Here is a 25,869-nt window from a genome sequence, read left to right as displayed (position 1 = left end):
AATGACTACTGATATTGCACATCTTTTCGTCTTCTTATTGGTCATTTATTTATTTTCTTTGGAGAAATGTCTACTAGAGTTCTTTGCCTTTTTTTAAATTTGGATGTGAGAAGGAGAGAGAGCGAGAGAGCTCTTTGCCCACTTTTAAATTGGAGTGTCTTTGTTGTTAGGTTACAGTTCTTTATATATTCTGGATATTCTTGATCAGATACATGATTTGCAAATATTTTCTCACATTCTGTAGATTGTCTTTTTACTCTTAATGTCCTTTGATGCTCAAAAGTTTTTATTCTGATGGAGTCCAAATCTGTTTTTTGTTGTTGTTGCCCATGCTTTTGGTATCATATCTAAGAATCCATTGCCAATCTCAAGATCATGAACATTTACCCTTATGTTTTCTCTAAGAGTTTTATGATTTTACCTTTTATATTTAGGTTGTTGATATTTTATATTAGGTTGTTGAGTTAATTTTTGTAATATGGTGTGGGGTAGGGGTTCAACCTTTCCTTTGCATGTGGAAATCCAGTTTCCCAGCATCATTTGTTGAAAAGACTGTTCTGTCCTCCACTGAATGGACTTGGCATCCTTGTGAAAAATGGGAGCTCGATCTTGGCTCACTGCAACCTCCGCCTCCTGGGTTCAAGCGATTCTCCTGCCTCAGCCTCCCGAATAGCTGGGACTACAGGTGCCCGCCACTAGGCCCAGCTAATTTTGGTATTTTTAGTAGAGATGGTATTTCACTATGTTGGCCAGGATGGTCTGGAACTCCTGACCTCATGATCTACCCACCTTGGCCTCCCAAAGTGCTGGGATTACAGTTGTGAGCCACCACGCCCGGCCTGTTTCTATTTTTAATTGTATTTTACTTAAAAATTTATATTATGGTAAAAACAGCATGAAATCTACCATCTTTTTTTTTGAGACAGTCTCACTCTGTCACCCAGGCTGGAGTGCAGTGGTGTGAACTCTGCTCACTGTAACCTCTGCCTCCTAGGTTCAAGTGATTTTCCTGCTTCAGCCTCCTGAGTAGCTGGAATTACAGGTGCGGGCCACCACATCCAGCTAATTTTTGTATTTTCAGAAGAGATAAGGTTTCACCATGTTGGCCAGGCTAGTCTCAAACTCCCAACCTCAAGTGATCCACCTGCCTCAGCCTCCCAAAGTGCTGGGATTACAGGTGTGAGCCGAAATCTACCATCTTAAACATTTGTTTGTTTTAAAGACAGGGTCTTGCTCTGTCACTCAGGCTTGAGTGCAGTGGTGTGATTGTAGCTCATTGTAGCCTCGAACTCCTGGGCTCAAGCAATCTTTCTGCCTCAGCCTCCCAAGTAGCTGGGACTACAGGTGTGCACCACCACACCTGGCCAATTTTTTTTCTTTATTTTTTTATTTTTATTTTATTTTATTTTATTTATTTATTTATTTATTTATTTATTTATTTTTTTGAGACAGAGTCTTTCTCTGTCCCCCAGGCTGGAGTGCACTGGCGCGATCTTGGCTCACTGCAAGCTCCGCCTCCTGGGTTCACGCCATTCTCCTGCCTCAGCCTCCTGAGTAGCTGGGATTACAGGTGCCCGCCACCACGCCCGGCTAATTTTTTGTATTTTTTGTAGAGACGGGGTTTCACCGTGTTAGCCAGGATGGTCTCGATCTCCTGACCTCGTGATCCACCCGCCTCGGCCTCCCAAAGTGCTGGGATTACAGGCTTGAGCCACCACGCCCGGCCTTCTTTATTTTTAATATAGATCGGGGTCTTGCTGTGTTGCCCAGGCTGGTCTCCAACCCCTGGCCTCTGGTGATCCCCCTGCCTCAGCCTCCCAAAGTCCTGGGATTACAGGCCTGAGCCACTGCACCTGGCCCATCTTAAACATTTTTAAGTGTACAATTCAATTGTTTTAAATATTGAATATTGAATATTGTTGTGAATCAGATCTCTAGAACTTTTACATCTTACAAAAATGAGACTATACTTATTAAACAAATTCCCTTTTTTTCCTTTCCCAGTGCCTGGCAATCACATTCTACTTTGTGTTTCTATGAGTTTACTTTACGTACTGCCTATATTTTTGAGATTTAGCCATAAGATGTCACTGTAGTAAGTGAACACACTTGTATAACCACCATCTGGTTCTTCCTCATCCCCAGAGGTACCCACTGTATTACCATAACAGCATAGATTCATTTTGCCTGTGTTTGAACTTTTTATAAATGGAAATTTCACAGTATATATTCTTTTGTGTCTGGTTTCTTCAGTTCAACATGTTGCATTCTCATGTGTTGTGTGTGTGGCAGTGGTTCGTTCTTTTTCATTGCAGATTAGGATTCCATTATATGATTATATCTCATTTTGTACATACTCTGTTGTTTGGCTGTTTCCAGTTTGGGACTGTAATCAATAATGCTGCTATGGTCGTGTGTGTTGTGTGTGTGTGTGTGTGTGTGTGTTTGTGTGTGTAAATACATATATCTATTACACATTTCTCTTTAGTATAAAGGGATCTCATTTGATTTTTTTTTTTTTTTAGAGAGATAGCATCTCACTATGTTGTCCAGGATGGTCATGAACTCCCAGGCTCAAGCAATCCTCCCACCTTGGCCTCCCAAAGTGCTGGGATTACAGGCATGCACCGCTGTGCTTGGCCTTCATTTGATTTCTTTTTTAATGGAAATTTTTATTGAGATAATTGTAGATTCATATGTAGTTGTAAGAAATGATAGAGATCCTTTGTACTCTTCTCCCATTTGTAACATTTTGCAAGACTTTAGTATGGTATCACAACCAGGATATTGACATTAATACAGTCCACAGATATTATTCTGATTTCCCAGTTTTACTTCTCTTTTTTTTTTTTTTTTTTTTTTTGAGACGGAGTCTTGCTCTGTTGCCCAGGCTGGAGTGCAGTGGTGCAATCTCAGCTCACTGCAACTTCTGCCTCCCGGGTTCAAGCGATTCTCCTGCCTCAGCCTCCTGAGTAGCTGGGACTTACAGGCACATGCCACCACGTCCAGCTAATTTTTTTATATTTTTAGTAGAGACAGGGTTTCACCATGTTGGCCAGGATGGTCTCGGTCTCCTGACCTCATGATCTGCCTGCCTCGGCCTCCCAAAGTGCTGGGATTATAGGCGTGAGCCACCACGACTGGCCTTACTTCTTTGATTTATTTCTTAAAGAGAAAGCGAGATGGTTTAATTTGTAGTCAAGAGTCATTTCTTCTTGATTATAGTGCTCATTATGCAAATTTCATCTACCTGTTGATACAAAAATGGTACCCTGCCACTTCCCTGGACATTTATTCCAGACAGAAAAATTCCTGCGCAACCCTCACCTACATATCTGCCAGCAGTTGATCTCTCTGCCTTCTTAAAAAGTTATGTAAACTCTTATCTAGAATAGCTGGGGTTTTTAGTTCAACTGATTGGACATATACAGTATAGAAACTCATTTTTTTTTTCAGTGGGTTTGATAATATTCTCAACTCTAGATCAAGAACTTCCCATTACTTAACCTGTCTTTGATGATCCTGAAAGTTCCCTAGATGGGAAATAGATCTAGCAGTATGTCAGGGTCACTAATTTTCCCTGCATAGTATTAAAATATATAGAAGGTTTGCTGTCTCCTGGCCCTGGATAATCCATCTGAAAAGAGTTTGTATGAATGAAGTTTTCACATATTTGCTCTTCATGTCATCTTGTAGGCTAAAATGAACAATACAGGTAGATTCATTTTGCTTATCTATAGTTTCTAAATTTTTGGTAATGAAAATTATTACTTTTGTAAAGAAAGTTATAAAAATACTAACACAATTAAATATAAAAATGCAGGGTGCTTGGATCCCAAGAAAATAGGAGCTTACTGTGATTAAAAGTCAGACTGCATATAATAATTAGTTATAATTAATAATGCTTTTTCTTTTTTTGTTTACATGAAATCTTTCAGAAAATAATAATGCTTTTTCAAAGATTGAATTTTTAGTAAATGTTTATATTTTGGCTAGCTTAAGTTTTCCCCTTTCTCTGCCTCTCATTTCTAGAGTCACCAGAAGGAAAATATAAAACATTTTTTAAATGGCTCTTTCCCTGTAAATCATCCAGCACACACCCTGCATTTTTTCTAGTTTCAGGCATAAAGGGAAACCTGGCTCAGATAAGAATAATCCTTGCTGCATGCTCAGCGGCTCATATATCTTTCTTTTAAAATTATTATTTTTTATTTTTTAATATTTATGTATTTTTAATTTTTTTAGTGACAGGGTCTCTGTTGCCCAGGCTGCAGTGCAATGGCACCACGCCTCAAATCCGTTGGCTCCTGGATGACCCTCCTAATTCAGCTTCCTGAGTAGCCACCATGCCTGGATAATTTTTTAATTTTTAAAATTTTTTTTGTGGAGAACAAGGTCTTGATTGCCCAGGTTGGTCTTGAATTCCTGGCCTCAAGCAATCTTCCTGCCTTGGCCTCCCAAAGTGCTTGGATTACAGGTGTGAGCCACTGTGCCTAGCTATCCTTTTTTTTTTTTTTTTTTTTTTTTTTTTTTTTTAATTCTGAGAGTCTCTAGTTCAAACACAAGTAAGCAGGTTAAGGGCTACTCCAAGTTCTGGCAGAGCTAATCTTTACTGCTTGGTCTTCAAAAAACAGAACTTTATAACTCTTTTTTTAAATTTTTTTTGTGACAGAGCTTCACTCTATTGCCCAGGCTGGAGTGCAGTGGTGCGATTGTGGCTCACTGCAACCTTTGCCTCCCAGGTTCAAGTGGTTTTCCTGAATAGTTGGGATTACATGTGAGCGCCAGCATGCCCAGCTAATTTTTGTACTTTTAGTAGAGACAGGGTTTCACCACATTGGCCAGGCTGGTCTCAAACTCCTTGCCTCAAGTGATCCACCTTCTTCAGCCTCCCAAAGTGCTGGGATTACAGGCGTGAGCCATGGCACTTGGTCTTGTAACTCCTTTTTGAACATAACTTCAAAGTGAAGGTCTTTGCCCATGAGCTCTTTGACATCATCTGGTGTCCACTGGTGACCCATCAGCTCTAGAACTTTCTACTTTGTCTTGGAAGCTTTGCTGGTTTCTGTGGGCATGGCCATGGCTGCTCTGGTCATTTGCTCCTGCCTCATTTCTTATTGGTCAGTTGCCATTATCTTGGCCCAGAATCACAGTAAATTCTCTGAAGCCCAAATACGTTGAGGAAATACCAGGATGCAGAGCTCATTCAGGGTGGATCTAATGTGAGTGGTTTGATAACTTGCTGTAGCATAGGCTTAAAACCAGAGGGTCAGCTGGGTGCAGTGGCTCATGCCTGTAATCCCAGCACTTTAGGAGGCTGAGGCAGGTGAATCACCTGAGGTCAGGAGTTCGAGACCAGCCTGGCCAACGTGGTGAAACCCTGTCTCTACTAAAAACACAAAAATTAGCTGGGCATGGTGGCAGGCACCTGTAGTCCCAGCTACTTGGGAGGCCAAGGCAGGAGAATTGCTTGAAATTGGGAGGCAGAGGTTGCAGTGAGCCGAGATTGTGCCATTGCATTCCAGCCTGGGCAACAGAGTGAGACTCCGTCTCAAAACAAACAAACAAACAACAACAACAAAAAAACAGAGGGTCAGTGGAAATAGGACCTTGGTTGCAACAATGCCTGAGTATGTCAGTGTTGATCCATTCACAAGTAAGAATCATAGGGATGACGTTTGTTATATTTCCTTTCATCATGCCTGAGAGCATAGTGGGAGGAAGTGGTGATATTTTTATCCTCTGGGTTGTTGATGTAATATTCTCATGTCAAGAAAAAGACTTTTTGGGAATGTAATTTCTATTTTCACTGAAGGCTCTGCTTCAAATTAGGACTTAACTGTCAGATACTTGCTCCTGGGTGAGCTTCTTGTCGCTCTGTACCAGGATGAACGTGTAGTGGCAGATCATATCTGAGAAGAAGAAGATGATAAATATGGGCGGGACCATCCAATGGCTGATGCTGGAGTTGGACAGTAGCTCCTACCCTCTGTCTTCACTGAGAGCTGGTCTGGCTTCTCCTGGGGTTCCGGGGCTCTTTGGGTTTTCCTCGAGGCCTTCTCATGCTCCTCAGCCTGGGCATTATCTTGGCCTAAGACTGGCCAGGACCCTGCCACAGCCTCGGGCCTAGTGGACTGATTCCAGCTCCTCCAGCTGGGCTGCCAGTGGCCCACGGCAGCCCTGCATCCATTTGATTTTCATTAACTCTATCTGAAGACTATAGAGTTCTAAACAGAAACCAAGAGCTCCCTGACGTCTTTTTGCTTGTTCTAAGCCATCTCTATTAAGACCATATTTTAGAGTGAAAGTTATTAAACCAAAGAATTTTGTTTGATCACTCTGACCCCCACTTGCTTCAGTGAAAAAAAAAAGCAGGCTATAAAACATTATAACATTCACTTTGTGAGAACACAAAAAACTTTTATCACTGCCTACCACATAAAATAGTAAGGATTCAATAAAAAATTGTAGACTTATGGCTGAAATGATTGAAAGAATACACAGGAAAAATGAAATTTTATGCACCAAATTGTTAACTGGACTTATTTCTGTTCCAGGACTCCAGTTGATTATTTTCTTCCAAACTTACCACTGTGAATATATAATTTTTACTTAATATTTTAAAAAAGTGTTGTGCTTTTTCTTGTTTATAAGTGGTGAGAGACTGATGAAAGTGAAAGTACTTTGTGGAAAGAACTGTGTAGCAATTCAAAAATTCAGTCATTCCCTGAAATGTTGTAATCTACTAAGGAGTTTTATTGTCCTTTTACTCTGAAAGGCAACACAATAGTTGGGATGTGTCAAAAGGAAAAAATATCATCCATAGTTGAGATATATAGAACAAATTGGGACATAATTCCAGAACTGATGACTTAGTTCCACAACAAAGAACAGTTTCAGATATAATAACCTGAGAGTTTCAGATATAATAACAAGTGAATCGTGGCTGTCTTCCTCTTGCTGTAAAATAGCATTCTTAAATACTGGGATGCGAGACCCACTCACTGGGTGGAGACCTTTTAGGAGATAAAAATAGAAGTTATCCTTATCCTCAGGGAGCTCATAGGCTGGTGACTATGACTGGAAAGTAACACAGTTTTTATACTTCAGTTGAATTAACATTTATTTAAAATAGGAATGATAATTTATTCCTGCTGAAATGGTTATTATAAAAAGTAAAAAGCATTAATATTTCAAAAATACAAATTTCGATATATTAATATAAATTCTAAATTTGCTAATTTAAGTAAATGTTTTTTGAGTATTTAAGTCAAGGACTGTGCTAAATATAATTTTACAAAATGATTAATTTTCTGAGTAAGTAATGCTTTATTTGGCAAAACAATTTCAGAGGCTGGGCATGGTGGCTCACACCTTTAATCCCAGCAATTTGGGAGGCCGAGGCGGGTGGATCACCTGAGGTTGGGAATTAGAGACCAACATGGAGAAACCCCGTCTCTACTAAAAATACAAAATTAGCTGGGCGTGGTGGTGCATGCCTGTAATCCCAGCTACTCGGGAGGCTGAGGCAGGAGAATCGCTTGAACCTGGGAGGCAGAGGTTGCGGTGAACTGGGATTGTGCCATTGCACTCCAGTCTGGGCAACAAGAGCAAAACTCCGTCTCAAAAAAAAAAAAAAAAAAAAAAATTTCAGAAGAGTATGTGGTGAGGTCTTCCTTCTACCCTATCTCCCAGCCACTAGGTTCTTTCACCATTTTCAGAGATATTTTATGCATGGGTATAAATATGCATATATGTATCTTCATTTAAAAATTGTAGATGGTATTATATTATGCTCTTCTGGAGTACAAAGTGTTTTATATGCTTATCTCATTTAATATGTACAATAGTTGTCAAGACAGGTACTCTTATTAATATTTCTATTTTACAAGTAAGGAACTAAAGACATCTCAATTTCTTAATAACTTGTGCAGGGTCACATAGCTGATAGTTATAGAATCTACTTCCTGAGGCACTACTTTATATAGTTAACTTATTTATTTATTCATTTATTTTGAGTCAGAGTCTCACTCTTTTGCCCAGGCTGGAGTGCAGTGGCGTGATCTTGGCACACTGCAACCTGACCTTCCCAGGTTTAAGTGATTCTCCTGCCTCAGCCTCCTGAGTAGCTGGGACTGCAGGCACCCGCCAACACCATGCTTGGCACTTTTTGTATTTTTAGTACAGACAGGGGTTCACCAAGTTGGCCAGGCTGGTCTTGAACTCCTGACCTCAAGTGATCTGCCTGCCTTGGCCTCCCTGAGTGCTGGGATTACAGGCATGAGCCACCGTGCCTGGCCTAGTTAACTTTTTAATTTGAAACAATTTCAAAGTTACAGAAAAGTTGCAAGAATAGAATAAAGAATTGCATATACCCTTTGCCTGGGGTCCTCAGTTAGGTTTCTGCAGCTATCTCAATAATATTGGCAAAAGGAACCAACCTAGGATCACACATTGTTCCCAGTTGTCATGAATCTCTAGCCTCCTTCAATCTGGAACAGTTTCTTCACTCTTTCTTTGACTTTCATGACTGTGGTATCTTTAGAGATCACAGGCCAGACCTGTCCAGAGAGATTTTGTAGAATATTTCTAAATTTGTGGTTGTCCTAGGTGTCCTCACAGTAATCCCCATATGATGCATTTTTGACCACAGTATCACGGAAGTTATGCTGTGTTCTTCCCATTGCATCCTGTCAGGCAGCACACAATGTCAATTTGTTCCATTATTTCTATTAAAGGGAGAAAGGAAGAAAGGGGTATGGGAAAGTAACTTGTTGGTTTACTTTTCAGAGAACCCTCGGTTCAGTAAATATCTTTTCCTTCTAGCACCCTGGAGGAGAAGAGGTTCTGCTGGAACAAGCTGGTGTAGATGCAAGTGAAAGCTTTGAAGATGTAGGACACTCTTCTGATGCCAGAGAAATGCTAAAGCAGTACTATATTGGTGATATCCATCCGGTAAGAACTGTCAGAGATGGGAGCCCTTATGCAGAGAAAACTACTCAACAGCTGCAGAACAGGATGAAGAAATGAATTATTGGCCGGGCACGGTGGCTCACACCTGTCATCCCAGTACTTTGGGAGGCCCAGGCAGGCGGATCACTTGAGGTCAGGAGTTCGAGACCAGCCTGGCCAACATGGTGAAACCCCACCTCTACTAAAAAATACAAAAATTAGCCGGGTGTGGTGGCGCACACTTGTAATTCCAGCTACTCAGGAGGCTGAGGCACGAGAACTGCCTGAACCTGGGAGGCAGAGGTTGAAGTATGCCAAGATTGCACCACTGCACTCCAGCCTGGGCGAAAGAGCGAGACTCTGTCTCAAAAAAAAAAAAAAAAAATTATTAAAATGGAAATTCATTCAGTCTAGCCATCAGGCTAAATTTTCTCCAAAATTGTCTAGTCTTACTGTGCTAGGATATAATTTCTTCTTTGCCAGGTAGCAAATGTAATATCTCTAAAAAGCCAAGGGAACTGATTCTGGATTATTTTTATATGTTGATTTATTTTTGTAATGCAGTTAATAACACCTTTACCTAAAATAGTGGTTTGCTTGTTTTTGCAAGCTCCTTGCTAAAGGTAGTAATTATGGACTTTTAAAACTATCCATATATACCATTCTAACAAGGGACCCTGATATGCTCAGAGTAGGGGTATCTTTCTGTAGATCCTCAAGTCTCCCAGGGAATTCACTATCACCAGAATACAGTCTCATGTTCCAAAGTTAGAAAGAAGCATATAGTGAGAATTCATTTGGGTATGCCTTAAAATATTATTTGTTTTCCTTTTTTTAACAGAGTGACCTTAAACCTGAAAATGGCGGCAAGGTAAGAAGTCATCGGTTTGTCTTGTGTGTTTATATTTCTGTTTACTCAAGTAGAACTGCTTTTTGAAACATTTTCTCTTAACAAGAGAAGTTACAAAGTATTTACTTTTTCCCCAAGCAAAAATCCTATTTTTCAGGAATTTGGACTCAGTATCATCTCAGTAAAAAAAGAATAGCTGAGTCTTGAACAGTAGGAAACATTTTGCTAATGCTTCTATACGCTTTTTTTTTTTTTTTAAACTGAAACTCCAAAGCTATGCTCTGTGTGGTTTTGAAAGAAATTAGTTTATGGGTTCAGTTGTAGAAAAATATCTTACTTTTACATTATGTAGAACAAGTGATAATAATTGTTTCTGTGTTGGAAAAAAATAATTGCAAAGTTGTTTTGTTTCTTATAGGTTATCTTCTTTATCTGTAATACAGAGGCCTTTCTGTGCTTATTTTCCAAATTTAATTCTTTTATCCTGTAGGTTCAATTAGGCCCACACCCTTCCTGGTTACTTAGTAATACAGCGAAAACAAAAGACTTAAGTATTTGAGTGTTTGAAAACTTTAATGTGTACTGCATTGCATACCAGGAAGAAAATATGGAACCATTTTCTGCTTCCCACATGCTAGGTAGTTCATTTCCCTTATTCCCTAACAATTTTCCTTAATTTCTGTCCTTCAGATAGCTGTTACACAGCACTCTAATTTAAAGGGACAGAAGTTTAGGTGCCAACTAGAACATAGGAAAGTGATGCTGCCTCCCTTCCATTTTCCTTCTTGCTGCTTGCTTCCCATTCCTCATTGAGCTGGAATTACTGAATAGGTTTGACACAGCAATTAAAGTTGGCCTAGACACAAGAATTCTATTAACTCGAGATTGCTTGCTTAACAGTGTCTGCCATCTGTTGCCGTGCAATCCAGAGAGTTTGTGTAAATTAACTCTTCCATCTTGCTAGACTGCTACTCTGAACTATTGAATTGTTTCTTGAAAGGGGAATGACATGGTTCTTAAAACACTTTGTAACAACTGTTGGTTGTTAACTACATTAGGAGTCCTCTCCTCCTAACACATGTACTATCCATTCTCCAATCCTTAAAAAAAAAAAAAATTAAATAGTTCAAAACAGTATTCTGTAAAAAGCTTCCTCCTATCTCCAGCTCTCAGTGTCTTAGTTCCCCTTCCCTGGAGGTAACCAGCCATCATTTTTTGTTGTTGCTTACTCTTAATAACTTGTGTTATTATGGTAAAATTTGAACTAAGCATGGCCTTGATTTGTATATTGAACATGTCCAGAAAATACCACTCTCAGAGGTCAACATCTGATTCAAGGGATATAGGAGCCATAACACATTTCTGCACAGCAACTATGAGAGCATCTTTTATATTAAAACAATAGAAAAAATATGTTCGCAATTACAATGTCTAGACGTCTACAGATTGCTTCTTGTTGCTGTTTTTCTTTCGTGGTAGTACAGTTAGGACCATTCTTAGGAATGTAGAACAATGTTCCCCAAATTCTGTTCTTGTATCACCTCAATCGGAATCCCTTGGTATGTACATAAATATATATAGGAAATGTTTATTTCTTGGGCTTCTACTCCTACTGCTTTGGAATCTCTGGAGATAGAGTTTAGGAATTTGCAATTTAACTAATCTAGGTGATAAGTAGGTAGCTAAGCCCAAACTTTCTGCTGAATGATACGCCCATCTTTTCATTTGAAAACTTAGGACAATTTAATTCTCTTCTGTGGTAAGCATTGTCTGCCTTCTATAGGCCAAAGAATTAGAAACTTCTCAGCTGAATTAAAACTATTGAGCCATCCAGGTGCAGTGGCTCACACCTGTAATCCCTACACTTTGGGAGGCTGAGATGGGAGGATTGCTTGAGCCCAGCAGTTGGAGACCAGCCTGGGCAACATGGTGAGACCCTGTCTCTATTTTTAAAAAAATCATAAAATTAGCTGAGCATGGTAATGTGTGCCTGCAGTCCCAGCTACTGGGGAGGCTGAGGCTGGAGGACAGCTTGAGCCCGGGAGTTTGAGGCTGCAGTGAGCCATGGTAACACCATTGGACTTCCATCTGGGTAACACAGCATGACCCCATCTCAAAAAAAAAAAAAAAAAAAAAACCCAAAAAACTATTAGGCCTTAGATTTTTTTGTAAGAAAGATAGAAAAAGAAAGGATTTAAGCTCACCAAGTTCTATAATAATTTAGAAGTCTCCAAATGTAGTTTAGCCCCTATCTGGGTTAAAAAGTGACTAAAGGCAGTGTTTTCAATCCTGTTTTCCTCATGTCACTGTACTCAAGGGACATGCCTTCATTAAGTAGAGAGTCTGGCTATTGTGTTTCTAGTCACTCTGCTCTACTTCAGGCAGATCAGGCAAGAAAGGCCTTTTGGAACATTTTCAAGACCACCTACATAGGTTTTTACAGAGCTATATTCCAACCTGACTTCAGTTCCAGGAAGAAATTCTTGATCTCTCAGATTTATTTCTTACAGAGGTTTAAATAGGCACTTGGTGTCTAGGATGTAGGTATCTCTTTTCTCCATATTTTATCTCTGGTTTAAACATTCACCATTAAGGAATGGAAGTGGAGTTCATTTTATTGGTTACCTTCCTTTCTCTTGGTTCATGGTTTCTGAATCTTTATGAAGAAGTGATTTTTAAAAGTCAAATTAAAAGGTATCTTCAGCCTATGGGAGAGAGTTTTCATTTCCATTTTCCTTCTTCTCCTTTCCTCTATTTCTACCCGTCTCCTCTCCCACCTCCACAACCCCATATCTACTCCCTGTCTGAACCGCACCTTCCCTACTGCCACCCCCCGCCCCGAGAAACAAACACTCAAAATGTTGCTATTCCAGACTGTAAGTCTGTAACCATTCTCTAATTCTTTTAGAAAACACCTTTCATATTACTTTTATAACACAGGTAAATAATTAATGGTCACCATTGTTTTATTGTTAGATGGATAGTACCTGAGTTGAAGGCCCAGAATTATTATACTAAAAACGTAAAGACTTAAAAACTTAAAGATCTAGCAACAGATTTTTTTTTTTACCTGCTTCAATCAAAAATAACTAACTAGAATTAAAAACGATTTGTCTTTGTGAATCTCTTGCTTGCTGGATTAACCCTCATGCTGGGAGCCGTCAATCTCCTACTTATATTTGACTTAACATTTTTCTGGTCTGTTTTTGGTTATGGAAACTCACCTTAGGAACAGACTTAGTGCCCTCTGTACCAGTTTGCCTGCCTGCTTGCCTGCTCTTTAGCAAGTAACCTATAAATATTCGTGGTCTATGAATTCTCTCTTTGATGATGTATTTACTTCTTGGTTAGCTGTTTTATCACTTAATCTGCCATCAGTTCAAGAGATAAAGTGCATACAAATCCTAACCTGACTAAAAAAGTGGGCACCATTTCATTCATTTCTTCAACAGATATTATCTAGATAATAGTTCAACTGCTTTACTGGTCAAATCTTGTAGTCAAATAGGTCTAGTAATTTGACCAGTTCCCCATTACATTTTTTTTGAATGAGTATTATAAAATGTACATGGTAAAAAGAAAATTTAAATAGTTCAAAACAGTATACTATAAAAAAAAGTTGGCCGGGCGCAGTGGCTCACGCCTGTAATCCCAGCACTTTGGGAGGCTGAGGTGGGCGGATCACGAGGTCAGGAGATAGAGACCATCCTGGCTAACATGGTGAAACCCCGTCTCTATTAAAAATACAAAAAAATTAGCCGGGCGTGGTGTCGGGCAACTGTAGTCCCAGCTACTTGGGGCAGGAGAATGGCGTGAACCCTGGAGGTGGAGCTTGCAGTGAGCAGAGATCGCGCCACTGCACTCCAGCCTGGGCAACAGAGTGAGACGCCGTCTCAAAAAAAAAAAAAAAAAAAGTTCCCTCGTATCTCCAGCTCTCAGACTCTTAGTTCCCCTTCCCTGGAGGTAACCAGCCATCATTTTTTTGTTATTGTTTACTCTTCCAAGATTCCATGCATTCATAAGGATGGATGGATGGATGGATAGATAGACAAACCAACCAACCATCATTTCCTTTAAAAAAGTAAAAAGCCGGCCGGGTGCGGTGGCTCAAGCCTGTAATCCCAGCATTTTGGGAGGCCGAGGCGGGCGGATCACCAAGTCAGGAGATCGAGACTATCTTGGCTAACACGGTGAAACCCCGTCTCTATTAAAAATACAAAAATTTAGCTGAGGGTGGTTGCAGGCGCCTATAGTCCCAACTACTCGGGAGGCTGAGGCAGGAGAATGGCGTGAACCCGGGAGGCGGAGCTTGCAGTGAGCCGAGATTGCGCCACTGCACTCCAGCCTGGGCGACAGAGCGAGACTACGCCTCGAAAAAAAAAAAAAAAGCCTCATACATACTATTCTTCACCTTGCTTCTCTTTACTTAAAAATTTTATTTGTTGGCTGCGCACTGTGGCTCACGACTGTAGTCCCAGCACTTTGGGAGGCTGAGGTGGACGGATCACACAAGGCCAGGAGTTCGAGACCAGCCTGGCCAACATGGCAAAACTCCGTTTCTACTAAAAATACAAAAATTAGCTGGGAATGGTGGTGTCCCAGCTACATGGGAGGATGAGGCTGTAGAATGGCTTGAACCTGGGAGGCAGAGGTTGCAGTGAGCCAAGATTGTGCCAGTGCACTCTAGTCTGGGTGACAGAACGAGACCCTGTCTCAAAAAAAAAGTTTTTTTTATTCATCATTATTTCTTGTCAGTTTATTAACATCGTTTGGGCTGGGGGCGGTGGCTCACGCTTGTAATCTGAGCACTTTGGGAGGCCCAGGTGGGTGGATGACGAGGTCAAGACCATCTTGGCCAACATGGTAAAACCCTGTCTCTGCTAAAAATACAAAAATTAGCTGGGCGTGGTGGTGCGCACCTGTAGTCCCAGCTACTCAGGAGGCTGAGGCAGGAGAATCGCTTAACCTGGGAGGCAGAGGTTGCAGTGAGCCGAGATTGTGCCAATACACTCCAGCCTGGCGAGAGAGCGAGACTGTGTCTTAAAAAAAAAGATCTTTCTCATTTTTTAAGTAGATATTTAGTATTCCGTAGATGAAAGTGTTGATATGATGACATTTGCTTTCAAAGGATTTGATCTGTTTTTTAAAACAAATAAAATGGTCTCCATATAGGCTTAACGTGTTTTTTAAACTTCATTTTTAACTTAAGAAGCTTAACTTTTGAAATCTAGTAAATTTTACATGTTAGAAGCGGTCTATTAATTGCATTTAAAGTTACATTTTTTTCTCCCAGATGCTACTGAATTTTATTATACATACAGTTTTCTGTTATATGATGTATTATGTAACATACAGTTTACTTCTTTTATGAGAGAGAAACTAAAAAGAATATATTGTTTATAATTATGAAATATAGTTAGTTGATTACATTAAATTAAAAATTTTATTTTTAAGAATTTTTTAATATCCCTACCATACCGACTATCTAATTTATTAAAGTTTGGAATGGGATGCTGATGCCCTTTAGACAAGGCGTGATTGCTATTTACCAGAGAATTTTGTCTGGTTATTTCCTGGTTTCCTGTGTTTTGTTTTGTTTTGTTTTGTTTTGTTTTGTTTTTGGGCAGGCGAATGGAGTGTTGCTCTGTCACCCAGGTTGGAGTGCAGTGGCGCAATCTCGGCTCTGCAACCTCCACCTCCTGGGTTCAAGCCATTCTCCTCCTGCCTCAGCCTTCTGAGTAGCTGGGATTACAGGCGCCCACCACCACGCCTGGCTAATTTTTGTATTTTTAGTTGAATTGGGGTTTCACCATGTTGGCCAGGCTGGTCTCGAATTCCTGACCTCAGGTGATCCACTTACCTTGGCCTCCCAAAGTGCTGGGATTACAGGCATGAGCCACCAGCTACTGCGCCTGGCTTATTTCCCGTTTTTGTATAACGCTTATATTTTGTAACATAATCTTTTGAAAGAAAGCATAGAATGTGATGCCAAAATTACTCTTGAAAGACAAAATACCCTTTGCTAAGGGTTCTCAAGGACTAATGTCTTCTATTGGTAAAGCTTTACTTAGAAATTATATATGGTTTTGCAAAACAAGGGATCAGAAGGGCAAGGAAACATTCTTTTCAAATCAGTCCTCCAGTGTTATAACAAATTTTTCACTTCTTAAGTCCCAATAGAGATCATCCTGTGAATGTGTTAATTTTTTTTTTTGAGTGAGGTGTTATATATTTTATCACAATGAGTTCTTAAGAGAGTTTATAGCAATTTGTTTTAGGGGCTGTTTTTCATCTTTGAATTTTGCCATATCTACAGGGAAATTTTTTTATATAACGGTTTGACTCTAGGATTATATGCTTTGCAAGGCAGTAATTGTTAAATTATATTCATATCCAGAAAGAAATGGTTCTTATTGACTTGAATATTTTAGTACATTGGAGCTTCATGAGAAGGCTGTCCTCAAGATCCATACCACATGACTGTCATAGTTGGGACTGTAAAATGCTGAAATCATATACCTTCAATACTCAAACATTTTAGGTGGTAAAATGAACGTAATATTAAAATTCATATAGTGGTAGCTCATGCTATAAGGTCCATGGTATTAAGGGGGAAAAATCCTTTCCAGTTTAGAATTTGAAGCTAGAAGTTCCCAACTTGTTTTTCGTAAGTTACTGGCCACAGAGATACCAAAGTGTTCCAAATTCAAAGCTACACAATCTCTACCAGACCACCTAAATAAATACCCATTAAATTTGCCAAAGGTGTCCTGTGGCTTAAAATCTACTTTTTCCAATTTTAAATACTTAGAATCCTCTTCGAATAGCAGTGTAGGAATTAAAACATAAGGTCTTTATATACCTTATATTTGCCTTTTAAGCTTTTGAAAGCCTAAATGTAAGCTGTATAGGCTGAAGGTATATTGCCCTGTTTTTTGGCGGTTTGGTTTTTTTTTTTTTTTTTTTTTTTTTGAGACGGAGTGTCGCTCTGTTGCCCAGGCTGGAGTGCAGTGGCACGATCTTGGTTCACTGCAACCTCCGCCTCTTGGGTTCAAGCGATTCTCCTGCCTCAGCCTCCTCAAGTAGCTGGGACTACAGGTGCTTGCCACCACACCCAGCTAATTTTTTTGTATTTTTAGTAGAGATGGGGTTTCACCCTGTTAGCCAGGATGGTCTCGAGCTCCTGACCTCATGATCTGCCTGTCTTGGCCTCCCAAAGTGCTGGGATTACAGGCATGAGCCTCTGCGCCCGGCTTCCCTGTCTATTTTAATGTGTCATAATCATGATTCTGGTTCATTCTTTCCTACATTTATGTCCTGATGACAAAGTACACTCCATTCCTTAAGTGTGTGCTCTTCTCTCATGTTTTCTCATAAACAAAGTTCATCGTGAAATGCACCCTCATTGACCCCCACATCCTTTCCATGTGGTTGCCAGTTGAGACATTTCTTTGTCATTCTCTTTTTTTTTTTGGTGGGGGGACGGAATCTCACTCTTGTCACCAGTCTGGAGTGCAATGGTGCGATCTCAGCTCACTGCAACCTCTGCCTCCTGGGTTCAAGCGATTCTCCTGCCTCAGCCTCCCAAGTAGCTGGGATTACAGGCACAAGCTGCCACGCCCAGCTAATTTTTGTATTTTTAGTAGAGACGGGGTTTCACCATGTTGGCCAGATGATCTTGATCTCTTGACCTCATGATCCGCCCACTTTGGCCTCCCAAAGTGCTGGGATTGCAGGCATGAGCTACCATGCCTGGCCTTTTTGTCATTCTCTTAATCTTATCAAATTGGGTTAGTGCTTATGGTGCGACGAGTATCTGGGAAATTACTCCTTTATGTAGCTGGTGGAAGAGAGAAAAATCTATTTATGGTAGTGCTTCTTCAGTCTTCCTAGACATGAGAGAATGATGTTTTCTTCTCTCTACCCTTTAGAAACCTGCTCCTGTAGGTTTCGCCACAATGTCCTTGGCTCAGAAAATTGTGTTGAGATAATTGAATATGACTTTAGAATTCACATTGATCTGAGTCTTTCATTTTACAAATGAGGAAACTGATTTATAACATTGGGCTTGAAGATATTAGATATAATTTTAATTATGAGCAGCTTTATAAATATTCTATTCAGGTATTACAAAATATTTCCTTTTTCCCTAAAAAGTCCGTCTTTTGTGTTTATATGTATATAAATATATTTATTCATTTTTGAGACAGGGTCTTGCTCTGTCCCCCAGGTTGGAGTACACTGGCACAATCTTAGTTCACTACAGCCTTGAACTCCTGGGCTCAGGCGATCCTCCTGCCTCAGCCTTCCAAAGTGTTGGGATTACAGATGTGAACCAAAGTGCCCAGCCTCTACTTATTTATTTTAGTGGGGAATTAAAGCCTTAATGAACCTTGAACTTGAGGAACCAGTTTTATTTAAACAGTTAATTTCCATGAGTTTTGAGCTAAAGTCAGAGTAGACTTAACAGCAATTTGTTTTAGAACCTATAATACCAAAACTCACAGCAATTTTGTTGTTTGCCCCAGTGTATTCTAAGCTTTTTGAAGAAAAAGAAGCATGCATATTAATTGCTTGGTAGGGGTTATGCTGGAAGAACTTTGGATTTGATTCACTCTCTTGTAACTAAAATCATAGTATTGCAATTATTACTTTCCAGGCCAAAGGTTGAGAGCATTAAAATTTGGGCATGGACATAACCAGCTAGATATGCCTCAATACCTGAAGGGATAAATTAAAGTCAACTATAAACTGTAAGATTTTCACTTAAGCATCCATTAGCTTTAGTCCAGTGCTTAGCTGTGGAAATGAAGACTGGGGGGAACTGTGCCTAGGGGAAGGGTGGAGGTGAAGGGAGGTTATGTTTTAATAGAACTTTCTTCATTTCAGTTTAAAAATAACCGATTTGGTTTATTTCCAAATTTGGCTGAGAGTCTTGGCTGCTAAGAGCTGTGCCTTCAACATCTCTTTGATTATTATGTATTTGATTAAAAGTGGGGTCACTATGGTTTGCATCTACTTGGCTGTCAGTATCCTAAAGGGAGTGTATGCCTCTTTCTCTTCTCTTTCCTTTAATGGGTTAGACAAGTTGGTCTTTTTTTTTTGCGTCCCCAGGGATGGATTGATCTTAAAACAGGCACGTTTTGCAGTACTTAGTTCAAAGAACACCATATGTTTTAAGTTATTTATTGTTTAGAAATTTTTACATTTCAGCATAGTATGGTTTTGGCTGTCTTTGTTCTCTTTCTTCTTCAGTTGCTTATTACCTTTTTCTAAGGCTCACCCTACTTAGCAGACATCCAGGGCTTTTGATTGTAAAAGAGGCTAAAAGCTTTGAAATCTAGAGAATCCATTTATATGAAGTATATGATTTTTACTCTATAGATTAAACATCATAATACATATATTATGCTGTGATGCTCTCATATAAGCCTTTCAAATTATCCCTTTTAAAAATAGTAACTACATTTTTTGTCTATAAATCATTGGTATTTATGTAGCTAAAGCATAAAAGACCATGAACATTTTCTTGATGGAATTCAATTATTTCTTGGTTACTGTGGTGGAATATTTATTTTAAAAGGCAACATTATAAATTAACTTGATGCACATACTGCCATTGCTACCACTTCTACGTTCCGAATCTGTAGAGTAGACAGTAACATTTGTTGTATTTTTCAAAGATTGACTTGTAACTCATTTTAATTAATCGGATCCTTACTAGACTAGCTGAAATGTCCCAGATAACGATAATCATTAAAGTCTTAAAGAAGTATGGTAGTATGTTAATATGGTTTCTTTAAAACCTTTCGTTTGACATTTTTCTTGCCTACAGGCTAATTTCTTTCAGGTTTGGGGCATGTATTTATTTGCATGACAGTGTTTTGGATATATGAAATTAAAACTCATTTCTAAACTCATTTCTAAAGTATATCGGGGCCAATGTGATTGGTTTCTGGAAATTCTTGGAGATTATTGAAAACGGTGGTTAAGCAGAGCTAATATTCCATGTTCATAACCTGATATACTTCTACATTTTGCAAAGACGGTATTTTGGGCAGCAACAACCTATGCTAAAGGGTTATTGTCCTCTGGCAGTAAGTTAGCAGGCCTTTTGTACTATACAGCTGATTAATGGAATCAATAACTCATTTGATACTTAAACTGAGTAAAAAAATTTTAATAACAGCTTTATTGTGATACAATTCACATACCACACAGTTCACCTATTTAAAGTGTACAAGTCAATAGTTTTTAGTGTATTTACAGAACTGTGCAGTCTATTTTAGAACAATTTCTCAGTCCAAGAAGAAATCCCATATTCATTAGCAGTTGTTTTCCATTTCCCCACAACTCGTCCTCCTCACACCAGCCCTAGGCAACCACTAATCTAATTCTAACTCTATTGATTGTCCTGTTCTGAACATTTTATATAAACAGATTTATATAATATGTAGTCTTTTGTGTCTGCTTTCTTTCAGTTAGATAATGCTCTGAAGTTTGTAGCATATATCAATACTTCAGTACTTTTTATTGCCAAGATTTGTTTTTTAAGATTATTTTGTCATTTTCTTTCCTTTGACTCCATTTTTTCTCTTTTCATTATGAAATCAATTCGAAGGTCTCCTGTCATAATTATTGTGATTTCAAAGAGTGAACCAGTGTATTTTTGTGATCTACAAAGCAATCATCTGTATGATCTAGAGCATTTCACAGTTGATCTACATGTTAGAAGAGCTTTTTGGACTTTAAAAAATGTTTTTAGAAAGTGTGATGTTAGCTACTGCCAATGGCAAGCCCAGCTGAACCAGATACATCATCATGACCGCAGAGTAGTCCATTTCAATATAGTTTGTATCATTAACGTTTTTTAACATCTAAAAAAGTTTAGGTCATTTTTATGCTTTCATTAGTGATTCTTCACTAGGAAGGAACCTAGTGAAGTGCCAGTATGTTATCAGAAATAAAATTCCCAGTCTATCCATTGCTTATATATTTGTAAACATCAAAATGCATGAAAGATGAAGTTCTGGTATCAGTTACAGGGTTGACATAGCTTGATCAAGAAAATGTATATATGCTATGTTAATCTTCTTTCTTTTTGTTATTTTTGAATTTTTTTTTTTTTTTTGTCATTTCATTTCAGGACCCTTCAAAAAATGATACATGCAAAAGGTTAGTATCCCCTTAACAGGTTTCCATATGTTCAAGGTAATGTCTGGCAAGAGACTCTTCCATAAGTATATGTATGTAACATAACTTATGAGTGCAGTTTGACAACTAATTCTTTTTTGGCCCAAATAATTGCAAATTCAATTGTTCCTTGACATTAGAAAAATTAACTTTTACAGTTTCAGCCATTTTGAATAATCGAAAAGGTTCATGCCTTGAGTCATTTTTTAATCTTATTGTGACATAAATTGGAATCGCACTCAGTAAGAGGCCAGGATGCATGGACAGGAAGCTACTATTGGGTCAGCCTTTAATCCCGAAGTTCAACCCAGCTACATGATTCTACTTAAAACTTAATCTCATTTACTTCTCACAACCACTCTGTAAGGTAAGTGCTATTATTATATTTTGCAGGAGAAAAAAATACTATGGTCATATTTAGGAATTTGGGTTTTCTCAGGTTTATTTACAATATACTCCTTGGCATTAATATTAGTAATTCATTAGTATTAGCTCTGAAAGTTATAAATTGCCTTCCCTTAAGTGCCTCTATCTAAAATGACTGTGGAATCCTTGGCTTGTACAATATCTTTGTGGAGATTATATAGAGCTAGCCATTCTATTTTTTGGACATCTCGAAGTATTTCAGAGAAAGAAAATATGTCTTTTTTCCCCATAAAATATCAGATCTATTATTTGAGGTAATGGACACATATAAAAAAGTACAAACTATTAGTAAATTTAGTTTCCTTAATATTAAGGGCTTAGGATCAGCGAAATGCTGCATAAAAATTTTGAAAATACAAGCCACAAAATTGCAGATTTTAAACAAAACTTATGCTTATGCAGGGCCAGGTGCGGGGGCTCACGCCTGTAATCCCGGCACTTTGGGAGGCTGAGGCGGGTGAATCATGAGGTCAGGAGTTCGAGACCAGCCTGGACAACATGGTGAAACCCCATCCCTACTAAAAATACAAAATTAGTTGGGCATGGTGGTGCGAGCTTTGGGAAGCCGAGGCAGGAGAATCGCTTGAACCTTGGGAGGCAGAGGTTGCAGTGAGCCAAGATCGCTCCATTGCACTCCAGCCTGGGCAACAAGAATGAAACTCCATCTCAAAAAAAAAAAAAAACAACCTTATGCTTATGCTATAAAACTTAGACTTATGCTAAACATAAAACTGATTAAGAATTATTAGGTAGAAGATATAAAGAATTCCTACAAATCAGTTTTTTAAAACCTCAGTAGAATATGAGAAAAAGATTTAAGCACTTTATAGAAAAGGAAACACAAATGTAAACATATGGAAATGAGGTTGAATCTCATTCATCATTAGTGATATGTGAATTAAAATCATAGGTATATTTCATACCAACCAGATTGGTAAAAATTAAAAATTTTGCAAATAAGAGTTGGTTGGAAAATTTATCCCCGACTCTTAAGCACTCCTAGGGTAATGTAAATGAGTATAATCACTTTGGAAAACAGTTTGGCATTATCTAGTAAATTCGATAGGATGAATTAACTTTTGACCCAGCAATTCCATTTCTAGTGATATACTTGATAGAAATGTGTGCACAAGTACACCCAGAAATATGTACAAGAATGTTCATAGCAGTGTTACTGGAGATAATCAAACATCGGAAACCCTAATAAATTGTGGTATATTCATACAATGGAATACTACAAAACAATAAAAATAAATGAATCACAAACGTGTAGTAGTCTAGATGGATCTCCAAGAAGAAAAATCTGTCTTATGATAGGAAGTTATTGTTGAGCCTGAATCTCCTGTGATGCAGTATAAATGTATTTCCTCTGGTTCTCTCCTCAGTGGCAGTTAAGTATTAGGAAAGATTATGTGAGGATTGGTGGCAACCATTCTCAGTCTTGTACTAAAGAAATTTTCTGGCCGGCGCAGTGGCTCACGCCTGTAATCCCAGCAAATTGGGAGGCCGAGGTGGGCAGATCACGAGGACCGGCTGAGACAGGAGAATAGTGTGAACCCCAGAGGCGGAGCTTGCAGTGAGCCAAGATCGCGCTACCGCACCCTGGCCTGGGTGACAGAGTGAGACTCCGTCTCAAAAAAAAAAAAAAAAAAAAAAAGAAAGAAATTTTCTTCTTCAATGTTTTCTCAAGGATCGTACTTTTGGATTCTTTAGTCTCTTGTTGTTGCTCTTAAAGGAGTCTGAATTCATTACTCTTATCAGGAGATTACTTCAGAGTCCCCATGTGCGTATTGCCATTATACGTGCCATATTGCTTGGTTTTTTAAACAAAGCTACCTGGCTGATATTCTAAACTAGTCCAGAGTAGCTTTCTGCTATATGTAAGCATACAGAGTGCTAGGCATGTTTAGGCAAAGAGAATCATTTTTCTTATGAACTTCAGCTCGTTTTATTGAGTTCAAAAGCTTTTAATACCAAGACTCATATGTCTTAAGTAGAGGGGCAGCCGGGTCATTTGGATCATGGAAGAATTATACTTTAAAACTAGTGTGCTAATAAGTTCTATTAAAGAATTATTATGTTAAGAGAATGATGACTGTTCTGAAGCTCCTAAGGAAGGTCTCTTGCAGTACTTTTGAAGCTGCCATTTGCTTCACCCTATTAGAACTGTATATGCTTTGTGTGTATGTGTATCCTTATTAGTGTCCAAACTTAACTAAGAATTAAGAGGATGGGATTGGAATCAGACTCTCCAACTCCCTTACTAGCTTTGGGATTTGGGGTGCAAAGCTTATATTTCCCTTGTATGAGGTGAGAATAATAACCCTATTTCATAGGGTGTTGTAAGGATTAAATCTTTACAATACATATGAAGCAGATGGGATATTTCTGGTAGTTATATTAGATATGATTACTTCCAAATTTATATTGGGATGGATATATGTTTTTATACATATATGAAATGTCACTTACATAATGGTGTTTTTTCCTGTTTAAAAATGTTTAATTGTAGAATACGTGAAAAGCAAAAGCACAACGAAGAAAATGTGAGAGTATCCATAATCCCTAACTCAGAAATAACCACTATATGACTTTGTAGAAACACATATAGAGGCATTTAAAGGCATCTTGTTTGATATCATACTATTGGTTGTTTTTAACCTTTTAAAAAGTTACTTTGTAATATTGTCACTCCAGTTCAAATATTTTTTCCCCAACTACTTTGTGATAAAAGCAGTTAAATTTCCCAAAGTAAATAAAAACTCCTTGCCTATATAAAAACATGTGAAAGCTGAAAGATAGTGAACATTTGGCCTAAAATATTAACAACTTTATTGCTTTCTCCCCCTCTTCCTAGTTGCTGGGCATATTGGATTTTACCCATCGTAGGCGCTGTTCTCTTAGGTTTCCTGTACCGCTACTACACATCAGAAAGCAAATCCTCCTGAGGAGGCCTTGCTGAGGTTGGAAAGTGCATCCACTTTGGGGTGAAAACTAGAGACTTGCTTGGGGGCTGCAGAAGTGCCCTCTCCTCGAATCCTGCCAGTTGCATTCTTCCCCCTTGGAGCCAAGACGATTGGCCAGACATCCACCTCAGATCTGAGACCAGCATCTTCCATCTCTCAGAGCCTTACTCCCAAAGTACCTGCTTACTGTTCTGTGTCGAACAATTGCCGGTGTTTCCTCTCTTCACTGGTTTCCATGAGTATTCTTATATTTCACAACTTTCTGTTCATAAGTTATAGTGACATTGCTCTTTGGTAAAAATGCCTGCTTTCCAATACTTTGATTGCATATTAGACATTCTTAACAGGGCGACAGTCTAGTGTTGAAACTTTTATTTTTCCATTTTTCTTTTAAGTAAATTTTTTTTAAAAAATTCTGATTTAGGGCTAGATGTGGTGGCTCAGGCCTGTAATCCTAGCACTTTGGGAGGCCAAGGTGGGAAGATCGCTTGAGGCCAAGAGTTCAAGACCAGCCTGGGCAACATAGCAAGACCCCTATCTGTATTAAAAAAAAATCTGATTTAATTCTTTTATTTATCATAAGGAGTTTAATTCCTGAAGTAAAGGTATGCACCTATTAAACTTAAAACTGCCAAATGATTTTTGTTCCTTTTATGTGCGTGATAAAAATACAAAGAGTGGTGTGGCCACCTCCTCCCTTTCAATCTAGGGCAGCAGGTAGCTCTTCCCACCCCCTGAGCCCAGCCCCTTCCCAAGTGGTGCCGGACAAAAAAACTACATGGCCCTTTTGTGTCTTGGGGGTGGAAAGGGAGGGATGAATTGGGGTGATAGAACCCTGGTGAATTCAGAGTAATCTTTCTTTAGAAAACTGGTGTTTTCTAAAGAAACAGGATAGGAGTTTAGAGAAAGCACCAAAGCTTTCACTTTGGTTTGGCACCAGTTTCTAACCATCTGTTTTTTCTACCCTAGCTATCTTTTATTGGTAAAATATAAATGTATAATTATGTTTGTAGAGCTTTACCAAGGATTTTCCCTCCTTTTTTGTTTGTTGATTAGCAAATTTTTGATTCTCCATTTTCCAAAAGTAAGAGACTCCAACATGGCCTTCTGTTTGCCCCCCAGTAAAGTAACTTCCATATAAAATGGTATTTGAAAGTGAGAGTTCATGACAAGAGACCGTTTTCCATTTCATCTGTATTTTACCTCCATACTCCAACTTGTGGACTTGTTCTGTTTTTCCATGAGAATAAAATACTGGCAGTTTTTTTCTCGGATGTGTGTTCATTGAGAAGTAGGTTACTAGAATTATGTTACTGTGCCTTATTGGTTCAATGATGATTTCTCTGGCATATTAGACTTTTATTTTTTTCCCCATGGAAGCACCTGAGGAAATAAATAGTACACTGGCTGTTTTCTGCCAGCAGCTGTGGTGATTTTTCTCCCTGTCCTTTGAGAATTGCTAGTCTGCTTCTGAGCCATTGT

The 25,869-nt window shown here is 38.8% G+C and overlaps 1 protein-coding gene across 1 annotated transcript in view; it reads left to right on the top strand.

Annotated features, from left to right (window-relative positions):
* The window catches only part of CYB5B (cytochrome b5 type B), a 39,882-nt gene extending 14,226 nt beyond the window's left edge, over nt 1–25,656 (top strand). Inside the window, exons 2-5 of the mRNA XM_055297801.2 lie at nt 8,827–8,955; nt 9,794–9,823; nt 20,949–20,977; nt 24,279–25,656. Of these exons, the coding sequence (XP_055153776.1) occupies nt 8,827–8,955; nt 9,794–9,823; nt 20,949–20,977; nt 24,279–24,369 (279 nt within the window). The 3' untranslated portion in view covers nt 24,370–25,656. The remainder of the gene's footprint in view (nt 1–8,826; nt 8,956–9,793; nt 9,824–20,948; nt 20,978–24,278) is intronic.
* The last annotated feature ends 213 nt before the right edge of the window (nt 25,657–25,869 follow it).

The sequence above is a fragment of the Symphalangus syndactylus genome, chromosome 11, assembly GCF_028878055.3.
Source record: "Symphalangus syndactylus isolate Jambi chromosome 11, NHGRI_mSymSyn1-v2.1_pri, whole genome shotgun sequence".
NCBI lineage: Eukaryota > Metazoa > Chordata > Mammalia > Primates > Hylobatidae > Symphalangus > Symphalangus syndactylus.
The sequence above is the reverse complement of the archived record's forward strand: the minus strand, read 5'-3'. Positions and strand labels throughout refer to the sequence as shown.